The sequence below is a fragment of the Pleurodeles waltl genome, chromosome 6 (genome assembly GCF_031143425.1).
Source record: "Pleurodeles waltl isolate 20211129_DDA chromosome 6, aPleWal1.hap1.20221129, whole genome shotgun sequence".
In the NCBI taxonomy this organism is placed as follows: Eukaryota; Metazoa; Chordata; class Amphibia; order Caudata; family Salamandridae; genus Pleurodeles; species Pleurodeles waltl.
The window spans coordinates 457,888,228-457,909,415 of record NC_090445.1 but is presented as its reverse complement, the minus strand read 5'-3'; the positions used below and the strand labels follow the sequence as shown (position 1 = coordinate 457,909,415).

At 47.5% G+C, this 21,188-nt stretch overlaps 1 protein-coding gene across 1 annotated transcript in view; it reads right to left on the bottom strand.

Moving 5' to 3' along the window:
• The window catches only part of LOC138301616 (interleukin-20-like), a 91,332-nt gene extending 70,584 nt beyond the window's left edge, over positions 1 to 20,748 (bottom strand). The window contains exon 1 of the mRNA XM_069242129.1: positions 20,586 to 20,748. Within this exon, the coding sequence (XP_069098230.1) occupies positions 20,586 to 20,748 (163 nt within the window). The remainder of the gene's footprint in view (positions 1 to 20,585) is intronic.
• Positions 20,749 to 21,188: the final 440 nt, after the last annotated feature.

Below are 21,188 nucleotides of genomic sequence, written 5' to 3'. Positions count from 1 at the left end.
ATTTCCTGGCAAGTGGGTCTTTTCAGACGACAGTGGCCATAGCATCAGGGATGTCCCAGCCTATGTTCTCCAACGTGTTGCCCAGAGTGTTGTCTGCCCTGCTGAAACACATGAGCAGCTACATCTCCCTCAGATGGAGGATTTGCCTACAGTGGAAGGTGACTTCTATGCCCTGGGACAAATCCCCAACATCATTGGTGCCATTGATGGGACACATGTGGCATTGGTCCCCCCTGCAGGAGTGAACAGGTGTACAGAAACCGGAAGAGTTACCATTCAATGAATGTGAGGATGGTGTGTCTGACCGACCAGTACATCTCCCATGTGAATGCCAAGTTTCCTGGCTCAGTGCATGACGCTTACATTCTGAGGAATAGCAGCATCCCTTATGTGATGGGGCAACTCCAGAGGCACTGTGTGTGGCTATTAGGTGAGGACATGGACCCTATACAGTGTGACTAGGTGTCTGGGTCTGGGGTTGTCCCTAAGGGTTAGTGTGCATCTAACAGCTGTCCCTCGACATTTGCAGGTGACTCTGGGTATCCCAACCTGTCATGGCTACTGACCCCAGTGAGAAATCCCAGGACAAGAGCAGAGGAACACTACAATGAGGAAAATGGGTGAACTAGGAGGGTTATAGAGAGGACCTTCGGACTCCTGAAGGCCAGGTTCAGGTGCCTCCATATGACAGGTGGGTCCCTATTCTACTCACCAAAGAAGGTGTGCTAGATCATCATGGCCTGCTGTATGCTGTACAACTTGGCTTTGCGACGACAGGTGCCTTTTCGGCAGGAGGATGGTCCTGAAGGAGGTCTTGGGCAGGTGTGGAGCCTGTGGACAGTGAAGAAGAGGAAGCAGAAGAAGAGGATATCGACAACAGAAACACAGCGATTCATCAATACTTCCAGTGAGACACAGGTAAGAAGACATCACTGCCTGCTACATCTGATACACTTGTTCTACCTCTCATCTGTCTGTCACTTTCACCCAGTGTATGGACCCTGAGTTGTCACTTTCCCTTTCGATTTCACAGATGTGGGTCCCACTGTGTGACATCTGTTTTGTTTCCTCATGGACTAGAGCTGTGTGACATAGGTATGTTGACAATACAATGGATATTGCATCTTTCCTCAGTTAATGCAAATACACATTTGCGAAAGCACAGACTGACTCCAGATAGTTTTGTGATTTAAGGGTGTTTATTTAAGTGCTAAATCGTGGAGGGGATTGTAAAATGGTCTGGGGTTATGGTGGAGGAATGTCCATGGCAGAGTCCAGTCTATTAGTCTCACAGGTGCATTGTCCAAAGAGGCATAGGAAGTGGAGCTGGGGCAGTTGATGTATGGACAGGGTGACAAAGTGGGACAAAAGGATGACATTCAGGGTGGTCTCATTTCTTGGCGGGGTTCTTGGCATTGTTCTATGTCTTTGTCCTGGATCTCAGGGACCGCTTGCGGGGTGGTTCTCCATCTGCAGGGGGTGGGGTGCTGGTGTCGTGGTCCTGTGGCGGTGCCTCCTATCCACTAGCGCCGGCGGAGGTGGTGGGCAGTTCATAGTCCAGGCTAGTGTCAGGGGCCCCTTGTGGTGCCACAGTGTCCCTCCTGGTGTTGACGAGTTCCTTCAGCACCCCTACAATGGTGCCCAGGGTTGTATTGATGGATTTGAGTTCCTCCCTGAACCCCAAATACTGTTCCTCCTGCAGCAGCTGGGTCTCCTGAAACTTGGCCAGTACCGTTGTCATCGTCTCCTGGGAATGGTGGTAGGCTCCCATGATGTTGGAGAGGACCTCGTTGAGAGTGGGTTCCCTGGGCCTGTCCTCCCCCTGTTGCACAGCAGCCCTCCCAGTTCCCCTGTGTTCCTTGGCCTCTGTCCCCTGACCTGTGTGCCTACTGCCACTGCCCCCAGGTCCCTGCTGTTGTTGGCGTGGTGGGTTAGCCTGGGTTCCATGCAGTGGTGGACACACTGCTGCTTGACGTGTCCTGGGGACAGAGGTATGGGCCCGCTTTGTGGGTGCTGTGCTGGTGTTTCCAGAGGGGGGAGGCTCTGTTGTGGCTTGTGCCAGTGTGAGTGGAACCGACTGTCCCGAGGTCCCAGATGGGCCGGGCTGGCCATCTAGATCCAGTTGGACAGAGCTGCTGTCATCACTGTGGGCCTCTTCTGTGGGGGGAGTGGACATGTCTGGAACTTCCTGTCCGGTGACGTTGGGTAGGGGTCCTACAGGGGTGTAAAGGCATGATTAATGCATCTGTGTGTGCCATGGTGTGCAATGGGTGGGTGACCCTGTACCCCAGTGCTTTCATTCTTGTCTAGGACCTTGTGTGCTAATTGTTTAGGGATCTGTGTGGGTATGTGTAGTGGCCATGCATTGGTGATGGGTGTCCATGCTTTGTTGTTGCATGCAGGGCTTGGTGTTGGGATGTGTGGTTTGTGATAGTGGGACTTATGTGAGGAGTTGGAGTGATGGGTGTGAGGGCGAGGTTGGGGGTATGTGATAGCATGCAGGTAGGGTGGGGGATATGGTAGTTAAGATTTGTCTTACCAGAGTCCATTCCTCCTGCTACTCCTGCGAGGCCCTCAGGATGCAGTATAGCCAAGACCTGCTCCTCCCATGATGTTAGTTGTGGGGGAGGAGGTGTGGGTCCGCCGCCAGTCCTCTGAACCGCGATGTGGTGTCTTGAGACCACGGAACTCACCTTCCCCCATAGGTCGTTCCACCTCTTCCTGATGTCATCCCGTGTTCTTGGGTGCTGTCCCACTGCGTTGACCCTGTCCAAGATTCTGCACTTTAGCTCCATCTTCCTAGCTATGGTGGTGTGCTGCACCTGTGATCTGAATAGCTGTGGCTCTACCCGTATGATTTCCTCCACCATGACTCTGAGCTCCTCCTTAGAAAACCTGGGGTGTCTTTGCGGTGCCGTGGGGTGGTGTGGTTGATGTGTGAGGTGGTGTGTGTTGTGATGTGTGGGGTGATGTTTAGAGGTGTGTGGTGTTTTGTGCGTGGATGTGTATGTGTGATGGTGTTGTGTGACTCTGTATGGTGGGGTTGCCTTTGCTGTGCTGTCGCTCTGGCCTTCATCTAAATTTCTGGTCGTAAGGGTTTGTGGGTGATGTGGGTGTGTGTTTTATATTGTATTGGGTGTGTGGGAGTGGTGTGTGTATGTGTATCAGGTGTGTGTATTTAGAATTGTCCAATGTGGTAGTGTTTTGTAAATGTGTGTGTATTTTGAGCGCGGCGGTGTGTACCGCCAATGGAATACCGCAGTTGAAAGACCGCCATGTGGATTCGTGGGTCGTGATAGTGTGGGTGTATTCCTGTTGGCGTGACGGTGGAGGTTTTGTTATCGGCAGTTCATCACTGACCTTTGGTGTGGCGGACTTGTGTGGGTGTCTGGATTTTGGCGGATTCTGAGCTGTGGGTCGTAATAGCTGTGGTGGAATTCCACGGCTGCGGTGGTCTGTTGGCGGTCTTCTGCACGGCGGTAAGTGGGATTTACCGCCAATGTTGTAATGAGGGCCTATATGTTTCAATAATGAATTTAATAAAACAACTGCATCTTAGATAGCAAAGCGTGAACTGCAATAACCAGGACGACACAGCATGACAGTATTAAAATTGTGACGAGAAGAGTGAAGCATAAAAACAACGCTATCATATTGTCACTATAATCAATGGACTAATTCCTACCTAGGCTATGATAGAGCACAGCATGTTAAGCTCTAATTCTGCCCTTCAGGTTCCCCAGGGAAGACATCAACCCCCATACCTGAGTAAAGGCCTGCGGTCTGCATTAGCATCTGTAGCGAAGCATTCAGCAATCAGCATACAGTCGTGATTCACTGGCTGGAATCTTCCTCTAATGTGTAAGGGACAAGGAAGTGTTTTTATAATAACACAGCTGATGTTCCGATGCCTTAAAATTGCATAGCAAATGCCTTTCATACATAATGAAAGGCATTTTTGCATTCGCAAGCAGCCATTCGCACCGTTTGCGAATGCAAAAACGCTTGATACATCTGGCCCTAAACTTCTACCACGTTCACCGGCAATGTACCATGCTGTAGCCTTGGAAGAAGCACAGAGTGATCAAGAATGTATTGTTTGAGAACAGAGTGCTGGCCTAGGCAAAAACAGTTAGATAAATGAAAAATGAAACAAGACCGTAAAAATGGTTAATGTAACAATAATAAGATAAAGCCGAATAAAATATATCTAGGTTAAGGTGCACAGCGGCCTTGTGTGTTAGAATAACATGCATGGAGCTATAACTAAAATGGCTACACAAGACCCTCCCCTTGTTGGTTGAAGGTGGTTCAAAGCCTAAAGTATAAAATTGTTATTAAAAAGCTCAACCTAAGACATATATATATAAAAACAATGTCAATGATGACAAGTCGAAGGGACACATGAGCATGTAAAGGGACAATTTGAAACATAAGCATGTGGCATAAAACCAAATTTCAAAAGGCAAAGTCAATTTTGAAAAGTTCTAATCGATTCTGGGACCATAGAGGACAGGAGATGTTCCACTTCGGCCGATGATAAAGCCAGAAAGTAATCGTCAAGAAGGACAAGGAGCAGTTGTGTTCCGTAGCCTTAGCGCCAGCCAAGGCGGCATTCCGTGGTGTGCCCAGTGACGAGTCGTGAGCTACATCCTCTGGGAAGGGCAACTCATAAGTAGCTTCTCATAGCAAACGCAAACGCAACCGCAACACGCATGTCCGGTAATGCACCCTCAGCGAGAACATCAACAAATCAGCATCCAATGTAGGCAAGCACTGTGCGATGTAAGACAGACGTCCAGTGCGTGTTCGAACGAGCACCAGAGGCACCAAAGCACGGGCTGCACACAATGCAAACTCCAATTGCTCCAGGTGTGTTGCCCCAAAATACTGCATCATTCGTTCACGACACAGCTGCGCTGATGGGAGCGCCCTCATTCCTCCTCATCGCGGCGGGACAGCCATTGTGCATAAAAAATGGCAACAGCAAGATAAAGCCAAAGTTATCGGAAATCCCCCGAAAATACTAGAGAAGATTGAGTGGATTGCTGATAGTATTAAACCAAATATGGAGGAGAAGGTGTGAATGAAACCAGAACCAACAGCTTTAAACAAATGTGCGATTCCAATTGTACTGGATGCATTGAATATACATCATCCCATTCATCGGAAAGTTTGTATTTAGAAGGGACTGTGTTTCTGCTGATGACCTTGCCACCTGAAGTGCGTTGGTCTCTCGTGCAGATGCAAGGCCCACATGCTTTTGAAACAATAAAGCCTTGAGCCTGCTCATCTTGTCAAACTTCACATTTGAAGTAGCAATGTGAGGCCAAATATCAGGTACCTCTTTAATTTTAGTGGGGGGGGAAAGTACGTTCCCGCAGCATGTAACGACCTTAGAGACCAAAACAACGTAAACTATTCCGACTAGCATACCACAGCAGTCTTCACCATAGAGGAGGACGTAGCTGTCGTTTGAAAGCACCTGGAACATAGGTATAATCAAGGGGACTGGAACTCCTTTCAGATAACAACCTAAATTCACTGCAGGAGCGTTGCACGCCCCATGCAAGGACAGCTGTTTACAAACCATCGAATGGCTGACTGAAGTCTCACATTCACTACTGCTAAGAAAGACTTCTTTCATGCCACTGAAACATTTGTACGAGAAGGGAAGGTCCCACACCTCATGGATTTAACTATCTCCCAGCCTTTCATATCTGCCTACCGGAATGTGTTTTAAACGAGGTGAATTGAAGTGTAGAAATAGGCAGATTGATGACCCCATGTATTAGCCACTCAGCAGATGGCATTTCAGCCACAGTAAAAGGCAACTTTTCTAATTTCTCAATATTAAGCATGACATAAGTAGCTTCTTTCTTAGCCACTAATTGTTGTTGTTGCGTTATATTAAAGGAGGAAAATATCTCCCTCGCAATGACATGCTGCCAGGAAACACGACCCGCCTTCAATGTTTGAACTGTCCAACCCAACTGCATAATGGACCTTAGCTGACTTTGTCCATGATATAAGGAAGACATATCTTTCTGTACGATGTCTATAGCAGAAGAAACAATGTTATTTAAAGTGTATATCCGGTCGGACAAGGTTTTAATTCCAATATCCACAACAGCTAATGCCTTTTTTTGATTTTCCTTGTCTATTTGCTTCAACCGGGCAGCTGACTGGGCAGCTGCTTCTTGTTGGGAAAGCTTCCAAATTTAATTATATGCTTCATATAAGAAACGCTTCCTACGGTGTTTACTGGGGCCTAACAGGAAGTCCTGTAAGTCAGTGTTATCAGACAGGCGACTGAGGTGTTCTCTAACCGCATCTAGTGAGGAAGTTCTTAACCATTGCTGGCATAGTTTCCCTACACTATGGGCCTCATTCTGACCCTGGCGGCCGGTGACCGCCAGGGTCACCGGCCACGGGAGGCTGGCGGTGCTCCGAAGGGCATTCTGACCGCGGCGGTTCAGCCGCGGTCAGAAAGGGTAAACCGGCGGTCACCCGCCGGTTTACCGCTGCCCTTCTGAATCCTCCATGGCGGCGGAGCGCGCTCCGCCGCCATGGGGATTCAGACACCCCCTACCGCCATCGTGTTCATGGCGGGAAACCCGCCATGAACAGGATGGCGGTAGGGGGTGCCGCGGGGCCCCCATAAGAGGGCCCCGCAAAGCATTTCAGTGTCTGCTATGCAGACACTGAAATACGCGACGGGTGCCACTGCACCCGTCGCACCTTCCCACTACGCCGGCTCAATTCTGAGCCGGCGTCCTCGTGGGAAGGTTGATTTGCCCTGGGCTGGCGGGCGGCCTTTTGGCGGCCGCCCGCCAGCCCAGGGCAAATCTCAGAATCACTGCAGCGGTCTTTCGACCGCGGTGCGGTGTTCTGACGGGGTTACTTTGGCGGGCGGCCTCCGCCGCCCGCCAAAGTAAGAATGACCCCCTATATGTCGTAACTATACCCGCATGTTCGGATGATATATAGCGAGGGTCCAGTATACTAGTTCTAAAAACCCCAGAGGAGTTGATAAAACGTTGATGACACCCATTGGTGTCTACTGGCCACAATAACCACCCGCCAGGACGTGTCAGTGACACATTAAAAGTACCATTATGGACCCATTCATTGAGCTGATTTTGAGTTGCATTTGTATATTTTTGCCATTTATAAAACTTTGCAGGGGCAGGTATGCTGGGCATATTTAATTCCTTAATTTTAGCTAAGCCTAAACAACTTGTTTGTTGTACTGTTTCATTTAGGAATATCATTTGTACAGGTATAAGGCATGCTCTAAATAAAGCTTCCTTCCCCTAATTTGCCAATGTCTAGTTCCCCATAGACTTTTCAGATCAATTGATTTCAGCCAATATTCATAGCCTTCGATAGACAACCGGGAAACAAAGGATTCTAAATATATACATTTAGTATTCGTCAATAGCATATGTATATCTTTAGTAGATGGTACTTTAAAATAATAAGACTCAGCATTTTTCACATTGTGCCCAGAAAAATATGTAAACTTTTCAGAATATGTTTTGGAACTCCCTTGTGGTGGAGTCGGACAATATTCCCATTGAGTATAATTAAAAACAGTATTGGGGCTGCTTGCTCTGCGTATGAAATGGTGCCCATAATAGTTATAGCAAAACATATCACCATAATTCTCTTTAGATTGATAAACAACTTTGCGTTCAAATACAGTATAATACTGCAATTCAGTCATTATCGAATCAACAGTTTTCACATCCCAATCATCAGAAACAATGCCTGGTATTATAATATAATTCATAGATAGTTTGAACACATATGGTATTTGAATTACTTCCGTGGGACCATATATATCAAATATTACTTTGTCCCAAAAAATCCCATCAGAAATTGGTACTGCGGAAATGTTCACAAATGATAAGTCTCTTCGGACTTTGTGCTATGAAAAATGTGGTTTTAAGACCTCCTCCATCAATTCAACTGTTGATTTTTCAGGAAGAAAATGACCATGTATTAACAAGAAAAAGGTGATAATAAAACCAATCCAAAGTAGGAGAACTGAAATAGTCAAAGAAAGCCATAGAAAGTTCCATGGAAAAAGATTTTTTTTTTTAAGCCAGTTCGTTAGCTTACATGCGTTTGACAATTCAGGTGTCAAAGACGCGAACGAGTCTGAGACGTCATCATTGAAGTCAGCAAAATATCCAGAAGCAGTACGTGCAAAGGCTGGAGTCGTAGTCATTGGTTGAGTTGGTGTTTCCCGTGGTGGCACACAATAGATAGCACCATCTGTTTGTGTTGGAGTTGAGTCAACTCGGTCAATTATTTCTGTATTGTTTGATGTTAGGGGAACCAATGCAAGATCATCTTCCACCCTCCCCAAGCTCAGAGAGGTGTCAGTGTTGGTATAAACAACTTGTAGAGGGACTTCTTGATCAGTAGTTAGAGGGATTCAGGAACTACTGGATGTTCCTCTTGGTCTGCTGTGCAGGGTCGGCCACATGGTGTAGTTTTACATTGTCAATGGACACAAAATGATTTTCTTTGGCACCTGCCAACGGTGGTAGAATTACAGTTCTGGAACCGTGTATCCCCAATACTGGGACAGGTGCTCGATAGGAAGGGCCAAATTCCTTTTTTACAGTGACCTTTTTGCATGCAAGATCCCCAACTCTGGGAATCCAGCCGATAGATGTTACAGGCACATCCTTGATTCCTGTGGAGGCAGCACTGATAGAAGAGTTATCATCACAGAACTGTTGCAATTCCTGTAAAACAGTGACACCTTCATTTTGTCAAAAGGTGTTTCTGCTGCCTCCACGCCAGGACCATCAAGATCCGGAACATACATTTGGGTTCCGAACAGGCACTCATATGAAGTGCGACCTCCCCAGGGACCTTCTAGGCAGATTATTAAGTGCCCTCTGGACTCCATACAGGTGATTAAGCCATCTATGACCCGTACCTAAGACTCTGGCTGTTAAGGATTGCTTTAAATCACAGTTTAATCGCTCCTGACACTATTTTCCTGGGGATGAAATGGAGACAAGTACTGGAGTTGGACCCCCAATGAAGCCATGGCGTCCCTGAATGCCCTTGAGACAAAAGCAGGGCCCTGGTCCAAGTGGAAAGCCACAACCGCATATGTACCGATAAAGACTCGCAAATCTTTAATAACAGTCCGAGCGTCAGCCGAGCGTTGTGGCCACACCAATAAAATCTGGAGCATGAATCAACAGTGACTAATATATACTTGTATGTACTATCCGGTGTTAGGGGACCGCAATGGTCCAAGTACACACATTGCAATGGTTTGTTTGAAATCAAGAGGGGTGTCTGTAGCAGGTGTTTGGCAGTAGAAACTTTGAATTGTTTGCAGATGTCACAGCAAAGGACATACTGCTTGGTCTCTTTATAGAGGCCTGGCCACCAATAACGGGCTTGCAAGATCGAAATTGTAGCCGCCACACCAGCATGGGCAGATGCCACCCCCTCATGCGCTGTTTTAATCAACCCCGGTCTTATGTCTTTGTTGGGAATATCTCTCACACCTACACCTGGTATTCTAACTTCAGCGTTCAGGCGATCTCCCATTCGGTAGGAATATTTAGCTGGAAATGTTTTAGGATAGGGCATACCATCAGCCATAGGTTTCACTGCAGCCCATGGGTCTGCGTCCTGTTTCGTACTTAAACGTGTTACAGCTACAGCAGCCACAGCCACTGCTGACTTTGCGGCTTCATCAGCCAATGTATTTCCAGCAATGTGTATCCCAACGTGCTGGTGTCCAAGTGTATATACAACATGGACATTTGGTAGTGTCTCTTTCAGATCTGCTACTTTCCCCCACAGAAGTCTGTGTTTAATGATGTTGCCTTTGGAATATCTGAACCCATTCTGGCGCCAGTAATGCAGATATTCATTGAAGGACTGGACACAATAATATGAATCAGAAACAATTAGCATAGGCTGTGCAGGATCAGTGTGTTCCAGTGCCATCACCAGAGCCTTTAGCTCTGCTAACTGTGCTGTGCAATGCCTTAGGGTTTGCGTAAATGTATGTAAGGGACAAAATTTATCGCCCTCCTTGTAGCCGTTTATGAAAGCACAAGCAGCAGAATATTGGTGTTTTGTGCCAATTGCAGGTTGTGCTGAGCCATCGGTGTATATGACTATGATATTGTTTGATAGGCAATGTATTTTCTAGAACTGGGTAGTCTATTTCATACTGCAAAAATTCTTGAATTTATAATTTTGGGTCAAAGATATAGTTTACATCAGTGGCTGTCAAAGACGTAGCCCATTGTAACCAGCGTAGATGTATTGCTTTTGCACTTGGAACACTGGCTTTTGTAACAGCCTCCAGGGCTGAAATAGGAGAAATTACAATAATGCGTTTTCCTTGGGCCAGAGGTCGTTTTTTAATGACAGCTATCTGTACAGCAGTAAGTATTTTCTCAGTGGGAGCAAAGCACTGTTCAGCTGCTGAATATAAGTGTGATTTGTATACAATCAGGACTGACCTTCATTAAATGTCACATAGGTGAAATCGATGGCACCAGCTATTGCTCTGATGACCAAATGTGTTTTGTTGTCTCTTGTGTTAAATGTTGTGCTGCAAGCATGTCTGTTTGCAATTCTCTAAGAATGCCTGTATGTTCAGTTGTCCAGAATTAACTTGAAAAATCAGGATGTATCAAATCATATAAAGGTTTTATGCATGTAGCATGGTCTGGAATGTAAGTTCTGCCAAAATTTAGGAAACCCAATAGAGATTGGAGTTTTTTAATCGTATTTGGTAGTTGTAACTGTGTGCATTTTTCTAAGAATTGTGGTGCTAGGCTCTTTCCTTCACTTGACAGCTCATATCCCAAAAACAGGAAGATGAGGAAGACGATTTTTGTTTTTTTTAGATTGAATTTGTAGCCAAATTCAGCAAATCCTACAACGATGCGGGCTACCCATCTTAAATGTTTTAGCAATTCATCATCCATGAGATAGATATCACCTACATAGGACAATGCTTCAGGATCAATCTTGTGCAAAATTGCTGTCACACGAGCTGCTAACAGTCCTGGACTGTTCTTATACCCCTGAGGTAAACAACAGAATTTTTAATGGGAGTCTAGTGCACTGAAACTTGTTAAGTTTCTACTCTCAGATGCATTATTCTGGCAGAAGAAACCATTTGAAATATCCAGTGTTGTTTTGTATTTTTTACGCACTATATTGTTCATTAGTACTGTGCTATGTGAGTTTTGTATGGCATATGTGCGTGTATGACTGTTTAAGTGTCTGTAGTCTAAGACTGTTCTATATGAATGATCCGGATTAGGTACCGGGAACAATGTATTATTCATTGGGGAGACATAGGGTTCAATTACTCCCTGGTACTCTAATTGTGTGAGTATTTCTCTCACAGGTGCTTTTGCTCCATGTTTTATTGGATTCTGAGGTTTTGAAGTTCATTTTTAATTGGAATTACATGGTAGGGGAATTCTTTATCCCATCCTACGTGATTTTGGTACAACGCAGGTGCCTGAGCCAAAGCCCAATCATTGGCATAGGATTCAGCGAGTTCCTCTGGAACAAGGGGCGAGAAGGAAGGCTTAATGACGTCTTCTCCATATGAGCAGGTACAGACAAATTCAGGTGGCCAATCATATATGTTTACCACGCGATCCCAAAAAGATTGCGTCTATTATGCACTCAATGTCTCCTTCTAACTGTAGCGTTACTTTATACACCCTATCAGGCGTGGAGACATGCATGTCTGCAGTTTCTACTTGTAGAAAGTCATCAGTTGTTTTCACGTCCAGATGCTCTAGAAGACTCTGGCAAACTATTGTGACCTCTGCTGCGCTGTCTAGCAGTGCTAATGCCCACTTCTTGTTCTTCAAGAGGACCCTCTTCCTGAGTGGCATGTCAGACTGTGACTGCTGCCACTTTTTTCTTTTTGAATTGGGGTTTTTGTTGGGCAGTGTTGGAAAATGGGTTAATGGTAGGGCAGGTAGGTACCTACACCTAGCAACAAGCCACTAACCTCCACCTAGGTACAGTTAGGTCTCAGTAAATTAATCCCAGCTCAACCCTTGGTAGCTTGGCAACGAGCGTCAAGGCTTAACTTAGGAGACAAAGTGTAAAGCATTCAAATATCACAAAACAGTAATTAAATAAAACACAGGAAACAGTTTAAAAATCCAAAACCAATTTATAAAAATAGTTTATATTTTTATCTTTAAAATGACACAAAAAAAACGATTAAAATCGGTTCAGGGGAACCGGAGATATGAATTTTTAAAGAATTATTACTTTTCTAGCGCTTAGAAACAAAAAGCGCCAATCGGGTCATCTGGTTGCACCTCGACCGGGGCAAAGTCAAACTTTCAGGCCGACCGCGATGGAGCCCTGCTCGGCTATAGGTCGCGGGAGGCCTCGGTTAAAAAGTTACCTTCTGACTTAGTCTTTATTTTGAAGATTTTCTTCACCGGGACGAACCTGCCAGTTGAATCTGACCTCCTGGAGCCCTTGTCCAGATACGCGATGTGGGTTTCCTCGGTGGAGACTTTTACCTTCGGACTTAGTCGTTTTTTCGAGATGAAAATCCTTCGACCGGGGTAAACCTGGATCTTGATCCGACGTCCATGGAGCCCTTCTCGGATACGATGGCTGGGAGGTCCCGGTCAACTTTTTACCTTCGGACTTAGTCTCTTTTTTGGATGTTTTTCTTTACCGGAACGAACCACGAAGTCAGGCCGGGTCGCGGTTGAGGCAAGCCGGCTAGAATTTCCGCGGCGGGTCAGTCCCTCTCTGGAGCTTTTTTCCAAAAATTCTCAAATCTTTTCCAAACTTCTGGGGCTTCACCCAGATGTTCTTTTAAGGTTCTTTTGGGGTCCACAGCTCACCCCAAGGGTCCAGAAGTTCTGTGATGGTCCTTGGGGGGTGCGGACTTCAACTCCCAGAATGCACCTGGTGCAAACTCCTTTTTGGCCACTGGACAGTGGTCAGCTGGTCGCTTTCTTCAGGAGTTGGTGCAGGGGACTCTGGTTAGCAATTTTTCACCTGTAGCAAACAGGGAGTCCCTCCTTGAACCAGTTGAAGCCAGGCAAAGTCCTTCTTGTGGTAAAGCCCAAGTGTGCAGCTGGTGCAGTCCTTCTGAGTGCAGGTTCCAGGTGCAGGCCAGGGGTCCAGCAGGGCAGTCCTTCTTCTCCTTAAGTTCTTTCTTCTTGACATTTGGTGGGGATCTGAGGTGTGGGTGCAGGTCTGCCAGTTTTATCCTTGCTCCTGGGTGAAAAGCAGGGGGGCCCTGGTTCTCCAATCAGGGACAGGGTCGTCCCCCTGTGATGACCACTTCCTGGGAAGTGTGGCAAAAATCCATCCCAGAAGGCAACAGTCTCTAAAAATCCAACATGGATGAATCTGATTTTTGGAGGTTACATCTGGCTGAGCCCACCCACTGGTGTGGCTAAAAATCATAAACACACCCCTCTCCTGCCCTCTCCTAATCTAATCAAGGGGGCACCTAATTGTCTGGGGTTTCAGGATGTGGGGGTGTTGCTGGGTGCTCCAAATGTCCTTCTCTGCCTTTGAAGACCAGTTTGGCAGCCCTCCCCCTTCCTGCCTCACCATCTGCTGAGGGGAGATTCTCTCCCCCAAGCACATTCCTTTGTGTGAAGCCAGGCCACTTCACACCTCATCAAGGTAGCCTGGCAGAAGCTGCTGCAGGCTGGCCAATCAGAGCACAGCAGCAAAAACAATGCAGAGCTGAAATTGGCAACTTTTTAGGTAAAGTCTAAACTTTTTACCTGAACAAGTTATATTAAATCCAACAACTGGAAGTTGTGGGATTTATTACAACAATTAATTTGATACCAAATTCTTGGTATGTAACATTTAAGGAGACTTTAAAATTTTAAATAAAGTCTGCCCATTCTAGCCTATGAAGGCCATTTACTTCAATGAGGGAAAAACAAATTTGGCTGTTTTTACCTCACCAGGGCTTATAAATCTATTTTTATAAAGTCCCTGCTTATAGTTACATGGCACCCAGCCCTAGGGGCACATAGGGCACACCTTAGGGGTGACTTATATGTAAAAATAAGGTAGTTTAAGACTTTGGAAGTACCTTTAATTCCAAAGTCGAATTTGCATATAACTTTAATTTAATAGCAGCCAGCAAGGCAGGATTGCTTTTAAAATGACACTGGGCACCTCAGCAGTGCACCTAGGTGTGCACCACCTATGCTGTGGTCCCTAAACCTACATGCCCTACCATATACTAGGGACTTATAGGTAGGTTAACTTAGCCAATTATAATTAGCCTAATTTGCATATCCATTTTACACAGAGCACAGGCCCTGGGACTGGTTAGCAGTACCCAGGGCACCATCAAAGTCAGGAAAACACCAGCAAAAAGAGGAAAATGGGGGCAAAAAGTTATGGGGCCTCTGCAATCAGCCCTGTTTTCTCACACAACCCCCCCCCCAGCCCACACGCCCAGGAGACTCAGCCCAACCCTGGGAGAGTCTTCCTGGCTTGTTAGGCGAGGAAGACAGTGAAGAAAACTGGCTGTCCCTTTGCAGGGCCTACTCTGCCTTATATCCTCCTGTCAGGGTCACTCCCTATGGGTAGTGAAGCCATCCCAACAGTAAAAGGACCCAACTCAAACTGAAGCTTACCTCTAGGGGGGTCTTCCTCCTTTCTCTCTGCCAACTTGGGTAGTGAGGTGCCCACCTCCCCTACTCCAAACTTTGCTAGGGCAACACCTAGCTTACCCAAAGAGGTCACCCAACACTTGAGCAACCCCACCATGACCAATAGGATCAGGGGGCCTACTTTGCTATTGGCCCTGGGGTCTGCCTCCCAGGCCAAGTACATTGCTGCCAGGAAGGCTAGCACCCAGCAGAGGCTACTGACAGCTGTCAGTACCCAGAACCACACCCTAAGCTCTCCACTGACAGGTGGCTGAGCTGCTTTAGGGGCAACTTTGGGGTCCTGGCACCCCTCTTGCTGTCTAGAGTGGGGGGCTACCACCTCCTGTGGCAGACACCCTCCTTCCACTCTCCCTTCTGTCAGTGCAGGGGCAACACCTTGCATCTGGACAGCTGCCTGACTACTCAGGACTTCCTTGGGGTCAGGTGAGGCCTCACCAGTGCCAACTCTGGGCTCCCCCCTTACTGGGGCAGAGGGCCCTTGGCTCCCTGGAACTCTCTTTAAGAGTGGCCTACCCTTCCTTTTCTTCTTTCCTTTTCTTGGGGACCCCTGTCTCCTAACTTTAGGGACTGACTCCCCAGGACTTTGGGTTGGGGGGGCGCCCTGGGCGACCACCCCATCTGTGACCAGACTCACCTCTGGGAGGTCATTGCCCAGGATACAATCTAGGGGAAGGTCAGCACTGACTACCACCCTAATCCAGTCAAGGATACCCTCCCTCTCTAGGGGCACTATGGCTACAGGTTTGGAGGTGACCTCCCCTGTGGCTATCCTGACTTTCTTTGTCTTTCCTGGGACATACATGTCTGGGGTCACTAACCGGTCACTCACTATAGTGTGACTGGCACAGGTGTCTCTCAGGCCAGTGGTAGGGATCCCATTCGCTTGAATGTGGTGGAAGTGCCTACTCCCACCCTCAGGGATCACCAGCTTACCATCTGGTCCTGTCTCCCAGCTCAATGCTAGGAGGACTTCATCATCTGAGGAATCCTCCTCTATGGCTACACTGGACAGCCCAGTGCTAACCACCTTCTTTGGACAGGCTGCATCTCCTCTGAAGTGACCTGTCTGCTGACAGTCAAAGCAAGCCCTACTGTCCAAGAGCTTTTTTAACCCTGGGTCTAACTGTCTCTGCTGGTCAGAGTGGGATTTACTCTCCTCCTTCTTAGGGTTCTGGGGTACAGAGGGAGTCTCGGTGGTGGGCTTACCACCTCCCTCCTTAGGTTTTTGGGGACCTGACCCCCCCTTCTTGGAGTCTCCCCCCTGGGATTTGACAACCACCCTGGTTCTCAACCACTCATCAGCTGCCTCCCCTAGCTCTCTAGGGTTGGTCTGCTTAGAGTCCACTAGATGCTGGCGTAACCTTTCTTGGGTACAATTGGTCAAGATGTGCTCTCTCATGATCAGATTGTATAACCCCTCATAAGTATCTACTTTGTTACCAATAATCCAGCCCTCTAGTGCCTTTAGTGAAATGTCCACAAAGTCAACCCAAGACTGGGTACTGACCTTCTGGGTGTCCCTGAACTTCATTCTATATTGCTCTGGGGTCAGACCAAACTTCCTGGCTAAGCACCTCTTCATACTAGGGTATGAATCTGCCTCCTCCCCCCTTAAGGTCAGAAGCCTATCCCTCCCTGAGTTGGGGACCAACTCCCACAAAAGGGAACCCCAGTATTGAGGCCTAACCCTTCTCATTTGGAGTGCCCTCTCAAAGGCCCCCAGCCACTTATCTATGTCATCCCCCTCTACATAAGCAGGAACCACCCCCTTGGGTAATCTGGGGCAAACTCCCCCACCCATGGACACCTCAGCTTCTTTTTCGCTGCCTCCATCTCTTTTCTCTTTGTATGCCCACTTTTTCTTTTCTAGGGCCAGCTTCTCTGCTTCCAAAGCTATGTATGCTAGCTGGGCCTCCAGCTCTCTTTCTCTGATGGATGGGTTCTCTCTTCCTGAAAGGACCCCCTTCCCACCACTAGCTTTGGGTCTGCCCCTAGTGACTGTATTTACTGAGGACCGTTCTTCCTCATCCTCACTTAGGCTCAGATGCCTTCCCTCCCCTGAGTGGTTAGAGCTTGCATCCTCCCTTCTTTCTCCCTCCTCTGGAGCTTCTTCTGACTCTACCTCTTGGGCCTCAGCCCATGCTGTCAGGGATGTGATCAGGATTTGCTTCCTGAGATCAGTGGTTGCAGGCAACCCTCTTTCAATACACAACCCCCTAAGCTGGACTACTGTCAGTGTGGGTAGGCTAGCCAGATCAAGCTCCATGGTTCCCTAGTTTCGTGTCAACAAAAACTTTTTGCAAAAATTGGAAACAAGAATTTAGAAAAATTACAAAAATTCAATAATTGAAATTAATCCAAATTAAAAATTAAAAACAATTTTTGCACTAGGACAATTTAAAGGATTTTTAATTTGTTTTACCTAAAACTGTAACGTGATATTGAACACAAGTACAGGATCCCGTCGCTGCTTCCAATTATGTTGGAAAATGGGTTATTGGTAGGGCAGGTAGGTACCTACACCTAGCAACAAGCCACTAACCTCCACCTAGGTACAGTTAGGTCTCAGTAAATTAATCCCAGCTCAACTCTTGGTAGCTTGGCAACGAGCGTCAAGGCTTAACTTAGGAGACAAAGGCCCTCATTCTGACCTTGGCGGGCGGCGGAGGCCGCCCGCCAAAGTCCCGCCGTCAGGTTACCGTTCCGCGGTCGAAAGACCGCGGCGGTAATTCTGACATTCCCGCTGGGCTGGCGGGCGGCCGCCTTCAGGCCGCCCGCCAGCCCAGCGGGAAAGAGGCTTCCACGATGAAGCCGGCTCGGAATCGAGCCGGCGGAGTGGAAGCTGTGCGACTGTTGCAGTTGCACCCGTCGCGTATTTCACTGTCTGCGCAGCAGACAGTGAAATACATTTAGGGGCCCTCTTACGGGGGCCCCTGCAGTGCCCATGCCAGTGGCATGGGCACTGCAGGGGCCCCCAGGGGCCCCGCGACCCCCCCTACCGCCATCCGGTTCCCAGCGGGCGGACCGCCGGGAACTGGATGGTGGTAGGGGGGGTCGGAATCCCCTCGGCGGCGCAGCTAGCTGCACCACCTTGGAGGATTCCAATGGGCGGCGGTACACTGGCGGGAGCCCGCCAGTGTTGCCGGTCCGACCGCGGCTTTACCGCCGTGGTCGGAATGCCCATTGGAGCACCGCCGGCCTGTCGGCGGTGCTCCCGCGGTCCTCCAACCCGGCGGTCATGGACCGCCAGGGTTGGAATGACCACCAAAGTGTAAAGCATTCAAATATCACAAAACAGTAATTAAATAAAACACAGATCCAAAACCAATTTATAAAAATAGTTTATATTTTTATCTTTAAAATGACACAAAAACGATTAAAATCGGTTCAGGGGAACCGGAGATATTAATTTTTAAAGAATTATTACTTTTCTAGCGCTTAGAAACAAAAAGCGCCAATCGGGTCATCTGGTTGCACCTCGACCGGGGAAAAGTCAAACTTTCAGGCCGACCGCGATGGAGCCCTGCTCGGCTACAGGTCGCGGGAGGCCTCGGTTAAAAAGTTACCTTCTGACTTAATCTTTATTTTGAAGATTTTCTTCACCGGGACGAACCTGCCAGTTGAATCCGACCTCCTGGAGCCCTTGTCCGGATACGCGATGTGGGTTTCCTCGGTGGAGACTTTTACCTTCGGACTTAGCCGTTTTTTCGAGATGAAAATCCTTCGACCGGGGTAAACCTGGATCTTGATCCGACGTCCATGGAGCCCTTCTCGGATACGATGGCTGGGAGGTCCCGGTCAACTTTTTACCTTCGGACTTAGTCTCTTTTTTGGATGTTTTTCTTTACCGGGACGAACCACGAAGTCAGGCCGGGTCGTGGTTGAGGCAAGCCGGCTAGAATTTCCGCGGCGGGTCGGTCCCTCTCTGGAGCTTTTTTCCAAAAATTCTCAAATCTTTTCCAAACTTCTGGGGCTTCACCCAGATGTTCTTTTAAGGTTCTTTTGGGGTCCACAGCTCACCCCAAGGGTCCAGAAGTTCTGTGATGGTCCTTGGGGGGTGCGGACTTCAACTCCCAGAATGCACCTGGCGCAAACTCCTTTTTGGCCACTGGACAGTGGTCAGCTGGTCGCTTTCTTCAGGAGTTGGTGCAGGGGACTCTGGTTAGCAATTTTTCACCTGTAGCAAACAGGGAGTCCCTCCTTGAACCAGTTGAAGCCAGGCAAAGTCCTTCTTGTGGTGAAGCCCAAGTGTGCAGCTGGTGCAGTCCTTCTGAGTGCAGGTTCCAGGTGCAGGCCAGGGGTCCAGCAGGGCAGTCCTTCTTCTCCTTAAGTTCTTTCTTCTTGAAATTTGGTGGGGATCTGAGGTGTGGGTGCAGGTCTGCCAGTTTTATCCTTGCTCCTGGGTGAAAAGCAGGGGGGCCCTGGTTCTCCAATCAGGGACAGGGTCGTCCCCCTGTGATGACCACTTCCTGGGAAGTGTGGCAAAAATCCATCCCAGAAGGCAACAGTCTCTAAAAATCCAACATGGATGAATCTGATTTTTGGAGGTTACATCTGGCTGAGCCCACCCACTGGTGTGGCTAAAAATCATAAACACACCCCTCTCCTGCCCTCTCCTAATCTAATCAAGGGGGCACCTAATTGTCTGGGGTTGCAGGATGTGGGGGTGTTGCTGGGTGCTCCAAATGTCCTTCTCTGCCTTTGAAGACTAGTTTGGCAGCCCTCCCCCTTCCTGCCTCACCATCTGCTGAGGGGAGATTCTCTCCCCCAAGCACATTCCTTTGTGTGAAGCCAGGCCACTTCACACCTCATCAAGGCAGCCTGGCAGAAGCTGCTGCAGGCTGGCCAATCAGAGCACAGCAGCAAAAACAATGCAGAGCTGAAATTGGCAACTTTTTAGGTAAAGTCTAAACTTTTTACCTGAACAAGTTATATTAAATCCAACAACTGGAAGTTGTGGGATTTATTACAACAATTAATTTGATACCAAATTCTTGGTATGTAACATTTAAGGAGACTTTAAAATTTTAAATAAAGTCTGCCCATTCTAGCCTATGAAGGCCATTTACTTCAATGAGGGAAAAACGAATTTGGCTGTTTTTACCTCACCAGGGCTTATAAATCTATTTTTATAAAGTCCCTGCTTATAGTTACATGGCACCCAGCCCTAGGGGCACATAGGGCACACCTTAGGGGTGACTTATATGTAAAAATAAGGTAGTTTAAGACTTTGGAAGTACCTTTAATTCCAAAGTCGAATTTGCATATAACTTTAATTTAAAAGCAGCCAGCAAGGCAGGCTTGCTTTTAAAATGACACTGGGCACCTCAGCAGTGCACCTAGGTGTGCACCACCTATGCTGTGGTCCCTAAACCTACATGCCCTACCATATACTAGGGACTTATAGGTAGGTTAACTTAGCCAATTATAATTAGCCTAATTTGCATATCCATTTTACACAGAGCACAGGCCCTGGGACTGGTTAGCAGTACCCAGGGCACCATCAAAGTCAGGAAAACACCAGCAAAAAGAGGAAAATGGGGGCAAAAAGTTATGGGGCCTCTGCAATCAGCCCTGTTTTCTCACAGGCAGGTTTCGCTTCCTTTTTTACAGAAACCTCCGATGAGCGTTGTGATTCCTGTCTTGGTTTCAACTACTCTGTTCTTCACTCTGACCCCCCACCTCTCTCATTTCTTTTTTCCGATGAGTCCTGAAAGGAACGAGATTGGCGTGTATCAGTATATTGATATCTAGCAGGTATTTTTATATTATCTCTATTTCTGTGATTATATCTATTTTGTGGGGTCTCCATTCGTGGAGATTCTCCCCTCTCCTTTTTAGGAGTTTGTTGTTTTTTATCCCAGCGTATCTTATTACCCTCAGGAGCTTGCTTGGGAACGTCTTTATTAGATGTGCCCTGAAATTGTGGTTTAGATGGTCTGTCCCCTAAACTGTCTCGACCAATGCTAGAATAGGTTTCTGCAATGATTTTAGGAAGCTCTCGTTCTTGATCCTGTTGTGGAACGTCACGGAGCGGCATGCGCAATTTCAGTGCGACCGCTTCCCCTTTAAGGTTACTTAAAATGTTTGAGGATACCGTGGCAAAATTGGCCATCAATTGCATCCCTAAATCAAGGGCAGGGGCAGCCCCGTATTCATCTTGAATTTGTTTCAACACCTCTGGTAAATTGGCAAGTGTCAGTTTACCGTGTGTGGTTATATAGAGCGCGGCAAGTACTGTGCCCCAAGTATTTCAGTTATCTACTGTAGGGACCATTCCAAACGGCAAGCACATAGTTAGAATTCTATGTTTATCCTGAGGTCCCGTATGGGGAAATACTGCTTCCAGCGCATTTATTTTCTGTGCTAACCAAAAGGGAGTTTCCTCTCGTTTGGCGGGTACTATACCCATAATTTAATGTACAGTTGCAGGGTTTACACCTGGCATTACTGCATGGGAATGTGGTGGAGCAGCACGTG